Source organism: Dermochelys coriacea, chromosome 2, assembly GCF_009764565.3.
Source record: "Dermochelys coriacea isolate rDerCor1 chromosome 2, rDerCor1.pri.v4, whole genome shotgun sequence".
Classification (NCBI taxonomy): Eukaryota; Metazoa; Chordata; order Testudines; family Dermochelyidae; genus Dermochelys; species Dermochelys coriacea.
In genome coordinates, this window is record NC_050069.1 from 223,418,202 (window position 1) to 223,430,325 (window position 12,124).

At 42.8% G+C, this 12,124-nt stretch overlaps 1 protein-coding gene across 1 annotated transcript in view; it reads right to left on the reverse strand.

The window, feature by feature from the left end:
• Window positions 1-10,948, reverse strand: part of CASD1 (CAS1 domain containing 1) — a 59,116-nt gene extending 48,168 nt beyond the window's left edge. The window contains 1 exon segment of the mRNA XM_038388700.2: window positions 10,502-10,948. Within this exon segment, the coding sequence (XP_038244628.1) occupies window positions 10,502-10,943 (442 nt within the window). The 5' untranslated portion in view covers window positions 10,944-10,948.
• Window positions 10,949-12,124: the final 1,176 nt, after the last annotated feature.

Here is a 12,124-nt window from a genome sequence, read left to right on the forward strand (position 1 = left end):
CCCCAACTTTGCCAAGCTGAAGGCCAGGATAGGGGGATGGAGAAAGATTTCTATCCGAAGTGTTCCCATCAATATGGGTTGTAATTGTTTGATAATACCCCATCAGCATTCTGGCATGGGGCGGTAGATGCCACCTATGCAAGTTCAGTCAGTGGGTTTTTTTATTTTTAATTGAAGCAGGATATCTGGGTGGCTCCTGGGATATCCGGATGGCTTATTCTATGATCTGATATGCTTCTCTGGTGGAGTGTCCTTGTTTAGTGAAGGCAGTTTAGTGCATTTTGATGTACTTTCTCTTCGGAGCGCCTGGTTGTAGATAACAGATTTCTTGGTGTGTCTGGGATGGTTGCTAGATCTGTAGAGATAACAATGGTGATCTGTCGGGACCTGAGAGTTACGAACCTGAGAGTTACAAACTGACCTGTCAACCACACACCTCATTTGGAACCGGAAGTACGCAATCAGGCAGCAGCACAGAGAAGAAGAAAAAAGAAAATACAGTACAGTACTGTGTTAAATGTGAACTAGAAAAAAATAAAGGAAAAGTTTAAAAAAAATTTTGACGAGGTAAGAAAATTTAAATGAAACAAGAACAGGAACAGTTAAGATGGTTAAAAGCTGCATTTTTCTTTTGCATAGTAAAGTTTCAAAGCTGTATTAACTCAATGTTCAGTTGTAAACTTCTGAAAGAACAACCATAACACCTTGGTTCAGAGTTACAATGGCATCCTAACAATGTCATGTGTTTTTTGTAGGCATCATGGCAAAGGAGAGTTTTGAGAAGGTTTTGGAAGGAGAATAAAAATTAGTTTTGCAGATGTTTATGGGGAGTACTTCCCAAGCGTGAGGAATAGCATGGGAGAAAGCACAGAGGCATTTGTTTGAAAATGTAACCAAGTGTCTGATGTAGGCTGGCAGAACGGGCTCAGAAAAGCATGAGACAAATTCACAACATTAACTCTCCATAAAAAAAAGTTTTGGGGCAGTTAATAATGCATTTTTTAAAAAAAAAAAAAACCCTCAGCACTGCCATGTTCCGCAGATCAGCTATTTCCATTCACTGACTCTCACTCCTGGGCAATGATTAAACTGGTCACAGAAGGCACTGGATGGATGTTAGTCCTTTCAATGAGTCCCTGTATCATCTGTTCATCCCTTCTCTCTCTACTGGTTCAGCACAGCCCAATCCTCCCTCCCCAGCCCTCCTCCCCATGAAGGGGTAGGCATCAGTAAAGACTCTACTGATTGAGGAACTGGACAGAGGATGCAGAAACAGTACAGGGACTAAGAGTCAGTGGGGCATGTTTTGAAGTGGGGACACAAATGCAGGGTATGGATGTGGGTGGTTTATGCTAGTAAGAGTAGTTTAGGGGTATGCTAGACCCTCAGCACTTGTGCCAGAGTGCAGCCCTAAAGGATCAAGCATGGCAAAGGGCAAGAGTTCTCCCAACCTCCTGCCCTCTGACACACACACTCCCTACACTGCTCCAACACCCCATATTCCCTAGATTTGCACCAAAAAAGATATAAAAATCTGAAAATGTTATGAGCAACTCACGTTAAGGATGCTGTGCATCAGTTAACCCCTTGAAAAATAACCCAACTAGCTTTTCTTTGTTCACAATCACTCCCATTGTTCAGGAAACAGCCGAAGACCAAAATGACATATCCTAAGTGCTTATTAGCTTTTCATCTTGCCTCTAATTAATGCTGGTTTCCTTCACAGTATATACTTCTACTTTAGAGCATTTAAAAACATCGGCACCAGAAACTTTGGTTTTGGGGCAAAACTTCCAAAAACAGCCCCAGCAGAATGCAGGAAGAAAACATCTTATGTGCATAACACAAATTTATCTGAAAACTGCTCAGGGTAGGGCTGAAACTCAGAATGTATGCATATGGCTCAGATTCAATTACCAGAGCATGTCACCTTGAGCTACCCAGTTAGTATGACAACAGAGCCCTAGTCTTGTTACATAAACACAATTCACTCTCTTTGGTTCATCAGTTAGGGTCAATCCAATCTGGAGCAATAAACTTAATTTTCCAATAATTTCTTTAAGTTTGCTTCCCCAGGAAGGGGGAAGGAGGTAAGGGGGACAGTGGATACCGAAACAGTGCTGAAATAAATCCTGAGCAGGTAAGATCAGTTCAGGGAAGATAAGATCCATAGTTTGAGCTCCAGGTGTTGACAAGTAAATGTTTTAAGAATCAAGTGATTTTGTAAACACGTGATGGGGGGGGGGGGGGAGAAGGAGGGACTGTATTTGTGTAATCCCTTTCTCAAATGACTCCAAATTTGGACCACTACACCTACCTCCCAACCCAAAAACGAACAACAAATTTTAAGACAATTGAGTCATCACCTGGATTTTAGGACATGTCTACACTGCAATCAGGAAGTGTGATTGCAGCATGCATAAGCAGACTAGCTCACTAAGACCAGCAGTGTAGCCACAACAGCATAGGCAGCAGCATGGGCTAACCCCAAGTACACACCTAGGGTCCCAAGTGGAATTTAACTTGAATGCCTAGACTACACTGCTATTTTTAGTGAGCTAACCAGATCACAACTAGGTCGCCTATGCCTATACATACTATGATCACACCTCCTGACTGCAGAGTAGAACTACCCATAGAGCACTGAAAATAGTCTTTAAAACAGTAGACGATTCTGAGGCCAGGTCTACACTAAAACTTAAACTGGTATCACTACATTGCTCGAGGGTGTGAAAAATCCACACCCAAGTGACCTAGTTGTATTGATATAATCCCCGCTTTAGACAGTGCTATGTCAACAGGAGAGCGTTACCTGTTGACACAGCTGTCGCCTCTGGCAGAGGTGGATTAACTATGCCAACAAGAGAAGCTCTCCCCCTGGCATATCGGAGTCTTCACTAATGCATTACAGCAGCACATCTGCAGCTTTTTAAATGTACACCTGCCCTGAGCCTTAACTATAACAAAGCTGAGACTCCACTATTATTATATGCAACTGTAACAATCTCCGCTCTCACACACATACCATACATCACCAATAGGATGAATCTCAAATACTCATCACTTCCAAGAGTACATACATACAAAAAATAATCCTTTTAACACAGGGATAATTTCAGATCATAGGATTACACTTTCAACATACACTACCAACAACTGGGTTTGAATGTTTTAGCTCCTTAGGTCATCAAGACAGCATGTTCCAAGGGATCACTAGAAGTGTTCCCAACATCTGATGTCTCTCTTCTATCATTAGACATAAGAACTTCCGTTAATATGTAACAATAGAAGATCTTTTGGAGAGATGGAGGAGTTTGGAGGAGGAGAGGGAAGGAGAGTGACAAACGAGGAAGCGAAAAGTGACATATTAGTGAAGGAAAGGATATGAATAGGGTAGAAAAGGAAAGAACATGGAGAGAAAGAAATGAGGAGAGAAAATAAGCAGAGTCAGACCACCATAAATTGTGTCTCCAAGAAAAAACAATATAGGCATTAGGAAGTGCTAGGAACAACAGAAGACGGATGAATCACTTGACTAACAAAACAAAAACGGGCCATGACTCTTTATTTAAAAAAACAAAACAAAATAACTACGTTATCTCTGATCATTATTGAGAGCAATTCCTTTTACGTGATAATGAGAAGAACCCTAAAAAGTGCCCTGGTATAGCTAAAATGTAGGAAGTTCTTATTCTTTATTCCCCTCATGTTTTATTTGAAATAGCACAAACAATAAATTAAGTTTAATATTCATAAAATTTCATAAGCACACATACTGCATACATGCATAGTAATCGATAGAGAACATAATTGAATTCTATTTTGTTAGTTATTCCTTCTATATATCTATCTACTGAATTCAAGGAATAACAGTCTCCATCCAATGACAAAAACAACACAATCTCATAATAAACAAACTCTGAATCCGAATGGACAAAGAATCTTCCTTATTTTCAGATATATGAATTACAACCATGATAGATATTTTGTTGAACGTTAAATAACTTTAAATAGTACTTAACTGCAGAATACTTGGTGATCCATTTAATAAAGAAAAAATGCAAAATTATAAATAAAAACCTATTCCCAATAGGATTTCAACACCATACCTTTGACATATATATTACTAAGATGACAAAATACACAATACTAATGTTAAGTTTTGAGACAGTTTATAAACAATTAGGCAAATGAATACTCTGGAGGATGTATAGATAGGTTAAATCTAGTTTTCATACAATTTTGCATAAAGACAGTTTCTCTATCAAAGCTTATAACTAAGTTTTATGTATCCACATCTCATATCATTAGCAGTTAATTTGAAAACTGTATCAAATTTTAGTTTATCTCTTTTTAAGTAGGAAAAAGAAAAAGGAGTACTTGTGGCACCTTAGAAGTAGGAAAGCTTCCATTGCTTCCACATACAGGCCACAGTCCTGCACTTACATGATCATTTTTACACTAGTGTACAGTCCCACTGAAGTGAATAGATTACTTAGGGCACGTCTTCACTGGCAATGTTAAAGTGATGCCACGGCAGCGCTTTAACGTTGGCTTGTGTAGTCGCGGTATAGCACTGGGAGAGAGCTAAAAAAAAAACCCACCTCTACAAGGGGCATGGCTCCCAGCTCTGGTACACTGTTTATACTGGCACTTTACAGCGCTGAAACTTGCAGTGCTCAGGGGTGCATTTTTTCACACCCCTGAGCGAGAAAGTTGCAGTGCTGTAAGGTGCCAGTGTAGACAAACCCTTACATCTGTAAGATTACACCCATGTGCAGTTGCAGGATTAGGGCCAAAATTAAGACCTACAATTTCCCATCATTCTCCTACTAACTTTTCTTCCAAACATGCAATAAGAGCAATTTTTACCATGTTCCAGCAGAAAACAAAACCTAATCAAAAACATTTAGGAAGTACAACATCTCCTCTGTCAAAAGCAGAAAAAGACCATTGAGACAATGAAAGCTAAATCCTTGACCTGCAAACATTTACTCACATGCTTTACTCATATAAGTAGTCACATGTATGTCTGCAGACTAAGGCAGTCTTAACCAGGGGTAAAAAGAAAAGGAGTACTTGTGGCACCTGCTGCTACTCTTAACCAGGGGTACGCATTCCTGTGGGGTTACACAGAAGTCTTCCAGGGGGTACATCAGCTCATCTAGATATTTGCCTAGTTTTACAACAGGTTACATAAAAAGCACTAGCAAAGTCAATACAAACTAAAATTTCATACAGACAATGGCTTTTTATATTGCTGTACATACTATACACTTAAATGTAAGTACAATATTTATATTCCAATTGATATATTTTATAATTCTATGGTAAAAATGAGAAAGTAAGTGATTTTTCAGTAACAGTGTATTGTGATACTTTTGTATGTCCGGTTTCACAGTAGCAGTCATGGTAGTCTGTATCCACAAAAAGAACAGAAGTACTTGTGGCACCTTAGAGACTAACAAATTTATTTGAGCATAAGCTTTCGTGAGCTACAGCTCACTCTCACAAAAGCTTATGCTCTAATAAATTTGTTAGTCTCTAAGGTGCCCCAAGTACGCCTTTTCTTTTTGCGAATACAGACTAACAGGGCTGCTACTCTGAAAGATGCATAGAATGGAACATATAGTAAGAAGATATATATACACACATACAGAAAACAAGAAAAGGTGGAAGTAGCCATACCAACTGTAAGAGGCTAATTAAAAGGAGCTATTATCAGCAGGAGAAAAAACTTTTAATATGCAAACTAGATACCATTAACTTGGGTTTCAATAGAGACTGGAGTGGCTGGGTCACTACACATACTGAATTTATTTCCCCATGTTAAGTATCCTCACACCTTCTTGTCAACTGTCTAAATGGGCCATCATGATTATCACTACAAAAGTTTTTTTCTCCTGCTGATAATAGCTCATCTTAATTAATTAGCCTCTTACAGTTGGTATGGTACTTTCACCTTTTCATTTTCTCTGTATGTGTATATATATCTATATCTATCTATCTATCTTCTTACTATATGTTCCTTTCTATGCATCCGATGAAGTGGGCTGTAGCCCACGAAAGCTTATGCTCAAATAAATTTGTTAGTCTCTAAGGTGCCACAAGTACTCCTGTTCTTTTTGTATGTCTGATTTTGCAAGCAAGTAGTTTTTAAGTGGAGTGAAACTTGGGGTATGCAAGACAAATCAGACTCCTGAAAGGGGTACAGTAGTCTGAAAAGGTTGAGAGCCACTGGACTAAGAGAAAAAGGGGAAAAGGACAGGTTAGCCACCAAAAAATTATATAATATCCAATTACTATTAAAAAAACATTAAAATTATACTAACCCTGCCTATTTGGAGAACATGAGATTGTTTAGTAGTAGTGATCACTGTACATTATAATTTACACCCATCTTCATATGTCTTTACCCATTTTTAGGATTGCCCACTTTTTCATATCTTTTTCTAGTGACCGGCTATTGCCTTTCTTGTCCCTCTCTAATGCTCACTGTTTTAACAGTCCACAATAATAGTCTTTACTATCACAGAGAAAAAGTATGTTATTGACTAATTGTCTCCAGGTGTAGCACTGCACATTTGACTAAGCAAATAAAAAAGGTTTCAGAGTAGCAGCCGTGTTAGTCTGTATTTGCAAAAAGAAAAGGAGTACTTGTGGCACCTTAGCGACTAACAAATTTATTTTGAGTATAAGCTTTCGTGAGCTACAGCTCACTTCATCGGTGAATGCACAGCTCACTTCATCGGTGAATGCATCCGAATGCAGCTCCTTTTCTTCTTGCAAATAATAAAGGTTTTTGTCCCTTGTCTAAAGAATCAGGTAACGATCATTACTTGATTTAGGAAACAAACCTCAACATACAAAAAGTCTGAGCCAACAATCTAGCCCTATGCTCTTTTAAGTACATTAATTTAAAAGTTTGTTTTTTTTAGGTAGCATAGAAGAGAAATAAAACACATTTTTACTGGCTGTGGAAAATTATGAATGAACAATCTTCTGATTTCTCTCCAAAAACATATGCAATCTTCTTAACCTTTTAAGGTTTTATATGATCAGCAGTGTTTGGTATTACCTAAGAAACTCATATCCAGTCCTGTGACAGGGTTCTCTCTTCCTCATACAGTTTCAATGTCATTTTATGCGAAAACTTGAGAAATTAGCAAAGAGTGATTATTCATCAACCTTTTGGAAAACAACAACAACGGACATTTTGCTGGTTTTGATTTGTACACAGACCCCCTCTCCACTATCCCTACTCTGCCTCTACCCACACTGGGTGTTCATTACATTCCTTGACATCTCTGAAACAGACTGAGCCTATATTGGAAAAATGTGGATGTGTACTACACCCTTAGAACAGCTTCATTGGCAGTAACAAGAGTGAAAGTGGTAGCATAATATGACAAGCATTTTTACCATTGTTAGCTAACTGTGCACCGAGTTCAATTTTTACATGTCTAATTTTCCTACTGTAGACATGGCCTACTGCACTGTATTGTTGATAAACTTCCTACTTTACTGTGAAGCAGGGTTGTGCGTGTAAACTAGAAATAGGTGATGAGATCCCTTTAAATTTTTCATTGCTTTTTATGGAATATGCTGGATTTGCAGCACGGGAACTGAAATGTTCTAATTATCCACTGAATAGGCAACAGTACAAGTTTCTCTGTACTGTCCTGCCAAAATACCTCAACCTTAAAATGGATCATTTCAAAGAACATAGAAACTGAACTATGTTTGTACTTTCTCATCCCTTGGCTCTTCCACTAAAAAAAAAAAAAAAAAAAAAAAAATCTACCTACCTAGTTGTAATGTTATCTGATTAAAATATGACCATATAGATTATTATTGCTACCACTGTTATATAAGTGCAACAAATCTTTTACAAAGTGTGTTAAGTAAGGTATCTATGGAAATGTTATGATTTTCTGAATATGATTATACTATTTGTATGCATGTATTATTTTTGTATCTGAAGTTATGAACATTAACTACGTACCTGTATTTCAAATGTTGGTCCCTGTGGTAACACCAACAAGGTATTTAACCTGCACATCTAGAAGGGACTATTCAAGTTAAATGACCCATCAAGGAACACTTAACTCACAATGCACCATGGAAGACCTCCATCCACTCCTGATGGACTTGCAAGTGAATGTTCTGACTAGAGTATGGGTAATGGCCTTGACTAAGCAAAGCATGCATAGACATGTGACTTGCTCATGTGAGTCCAAATACCATCTTTTTCTTTTTTTTTTCCTCCTCTGAATGCATCCAATGAAGTGAGCTGTAGCTCACAAAAGCTTATGCTCAAATAAATTTGTTAGTCTCCAAGGTGCCACAAGTAGTCCTTTTCTTTTTGCGAATACAGACTAACACAGCTGCTACTCTGAAACCTGTCAAATACCATCTTATTACCTGTAATTTTCCACAAAGTAGAACAATGGGTTTCCTTTCACTTGGCAGAAGCTATAAAAGGCCCTGGAAACATCTCCATTTTGTCCTCCTCAAACCTCTGGACTATAGACTTGTACTAACGTACTAACCAAGGGACTGAGGACCTTCCAGTAATTTGGAAGCAACCAGAGACAAGCCAGCAGTTTTTTTCATCACTGCTATAAGCCTGATCCAAGAACTTTGTATTTATTGTATGTATTTGATTCCTTTAATCAATTTTCAGTCTCACCTTTCTTATAAATAAACCTTTAGATATTAGATACCAAAGGGTTGGCAAAAGCATGATTAATGAGAAAGATCTGAGTTATATATTGACCTGGGTATGTTGCTGGTCCTTTGGGATCAGAAGAACCCTTTTGTTTGATGAAATTGGTTTTAAAGAACCACTCATCATTAAAAAGAAAAGGAGTACTTGTGGCACCTTAGAGACTAACAAATTTATTAGAGTATAAGCTTTCGTGAGCTACAGCTCACTAGCTCACGAAAGCTTATGCTCTAATATATTTGTTAGTCTCTAAGGTGCCACAAGTACTCCTTTTCTTTTTGCGAATACAGACTAACACGGCTGCTACTCTGAAACTCATCATTAAGTCTATGCGTTTTGGTGTTGAATCCATGACTGGAATACCTAAGGAGGCTGCATTTCTGATTTCTTGTTAGACGGTGTGGTAGGCAGAAGTTTACTTTTGTTGCTGGATTGGTATATCTCATGGAAGAATAACCACCGGTTTTGCGGCATCTGCCCTTTTTCCAGCAGCTTGTCCTGAATTTGGTACTCTCAATTGTGACCCACGGAGACACACTGACACTGCTATCTTATTTGCTTTCATAAAACAGGGCACTTGTGACGGTGATTTGGGGGTTTAGGTCAATTGTTTACATGGAACAAGGGCATATATCAAACAATTAAGATTTTACACCATTATTACTATTTCAGTCAAGGACCTGATTTTTTTTTCAAGCCAAAGTAGTTATACTGACATTGTGGCTGCCCATATTCAGGTCTGAAAGTAGTTATACAGTATAGGCTATTCCCCTTTGAGTATGGGAACAAATAATATTGGTATAAGCACTGTATTTTTACCCATGTACAACTGCATTCACTGGAAGGGGGACTGTACCACTTAAACTATACCAGTACGGTTAAACCAGTACAACTTGTGTGCTTACACAAAGCTGTTGACTTTCAGTCCCAACCTGTGGCCTAGCGGTGAACACCACCGCACATAATTGTAAATCCATAGCAACCTATGCAGGTTTTGTAATGTTATGGGGGAGGAGGGGGGGGAAAGGGGAAGATCTGCAAGGTGGTTGAGACCAAGGCACGTTTGTGTTGACTGTCTAGTCCAATTTGAACAAAGCCAAGGGCTGGTGTATAACACCCTGGTGCCATTCACCATTTTAAATAGCATCCGCGGGAGCTCGGATTCATTCCCTGTCCTCCCAAACTCGTTCCTCCCCTCCCCAAGCCTTCCAGTGCCGGCTCAGCTCGGGCTGTCTATTTGCACTGGCGTGTCCTAGACTGCCAGGTCCTCAGGGCAGGGACCTGACTAAATACACCAGCCAACTTCAATTCCCTCCTGCCAGCCTCTCCCCGGGCAAAAGGTGTCCCCGTATTGCGCTGCCCTAGGAGGTGTCCCCAACAGTCCGTGCGAACAGCTGGGCTCCGATGACAAGTAACCGCGGGGCGGGTAGGAAGATGATGCTCAACTAGGGCGAAGTTTAGGAGCCGTCCCCATCCCTCAAAGCGGGGCCGGCCCCTCCGTGCGACACCCGCTTGCGGGCATCAGCCGCGGGGCACCCAGCCACCTTGTCCGGGCCCCGGAGCGCCCGTTCCGCGCGGCGGGAGCTGGGGTCGGTCCCGCGGCGCGTGCCGGGAGCCGCGGCGCCTTACGCCGGGGACCGCACCCAGGTGCCCCTGCAAGGCAGGAGATGCGGGGGGGAGAGCGACCCGCAGGATGCTCCCCCCGCGGACCTTAGCCCGGCTCCCCAGTGTCCCGGGGCTCCTCCCCCCGCGGGGCTCCCAGCGCCGCCTCACCTCGGTAGTGGCGGAAGGCGACGTGGCAGGCGGCGAGCAGCAGGACGGCGCCCAGCGCCAGCGCCTTGGCGCTCCTCACGCTGAAGTAGTGGTTGATCTCCCGCTTGCCCACGGTGTAGGCCAGGGCCGCCATCTTGGCTCCTCCATGACAACAGCGTGCGATGGAGCGGGCGGGCGCAGCGGGGCAGCACTGGGTCTCCCGCGGCGGCGAAGGGGAGAGGAGCCTCCGCTGCTGCTGCTGCTGCTGCCGCCGCCGGCGCCGGCGCCAGCAGCGCCGCAGAGCGGTGCCCGACGCCCCCGCCCAGCCCAGCCCAGCGCCGCTTGGCTTCAGCCGCCAGCATCGGGCCGTCCCTTCCTTCCCCGCCCCGAGCTGCGCCGCCGGTCGCCTCCCGCAGCGCGGCCCCCGCCCTGGCCGCGGGGCCCTGCAGCTACTCCGGGGCATGGAGCAGGGGCGGGGCCCGGCGCTCGGGTCGGGCAGGAGCCGCTGGGGCAGGGGTGTGGCTGCGGCTGGCTGGGGACAGCTGTCCCCGGGCCGATGTTATTGCTCCACCCCTCCCCCGGGGCTCGGTTGGGGCCAAGCGGCGCTTCCTGCCCTGGGCACCTGCCCAGCAGCCAGCCAGGCAGGCACCGCACCTGGGGTTGGGCGTCGCTAACATCTTCTGCCCTGTGGCAGGCACGCTGGGGCCCAGCTACTGAAGCCCTTTGGGGACCCTGGGGAGTCGCTTCTGTTAGTCACGTACACGCGCTAGGACATCCCCTTGCGCAAGTAGGGCCAGCGAGGGCTTGTGTCACCACCTTCTTCCCTGCAAAGGCGGGGTCCTCACGCTGGGGCGCCTACCCCGGGCTGGGCCGCACCCGAACAGCATGTCCGGAGTGTCTGCAGATAGGTGCAGCCAGAGGTTGGCTTCCACCGTTCCTGGTTACCAGCTGCAGGGCGCCCCAACACACTCTCAGTCCTAAATTCCCCCCTCTCCCCCCCAACGGTGTGGTCTGCATTGTGCAGCCCACTCCTGGGCAGTTTAGGTCCATTTCCCCTATAAGGGAACAATAGCCAGCTGTTTGCTGCTTTAATTGAAGTTACCCAAAGTTGAATGGCTTAGCTTGATTAAAGACTAACATACGTTTAACTACAAAGAGATATTTTAAGTCAGTACAAGTACAAGGCATTAAAGTAAAAAAAAAATGATTATAAGAGAAAAAGATCAAACACTTTCTAGTCCTTTCCTTTAAACTAAATTTGGTTCAAGATAAAATTCTTACCACATGCTCCCAGCAATAGGGCTGACCAAATTGCAGGTCAGTATCTCTCCCAAGTCAAGTAGCTGCTTCCTTTGTTTTCTTAGGGGAGATTTCTTGGGGGTGTTTTTGCCCATCACTTAATAATCTAGTCTTCCTTTCAAGTACATTTTCCTGAGGAGTAAACAAGGAGTCTCCTGCTGGAAGAGTTTCCATGTTTCTTGCTAAAATACTGATGTTTGTTCTTGCCCTGCTTCCTTGCCAAAGACTGGCCATTTGACAGGTGATTGTCCATCTAACTTTGATGACTGCTAGCCAGAGGAATCAGCTTGTCCTTTGTCTTTCAGAAACTGGTTTATCTAGACTTGTCTGGTAAACACATTTCAG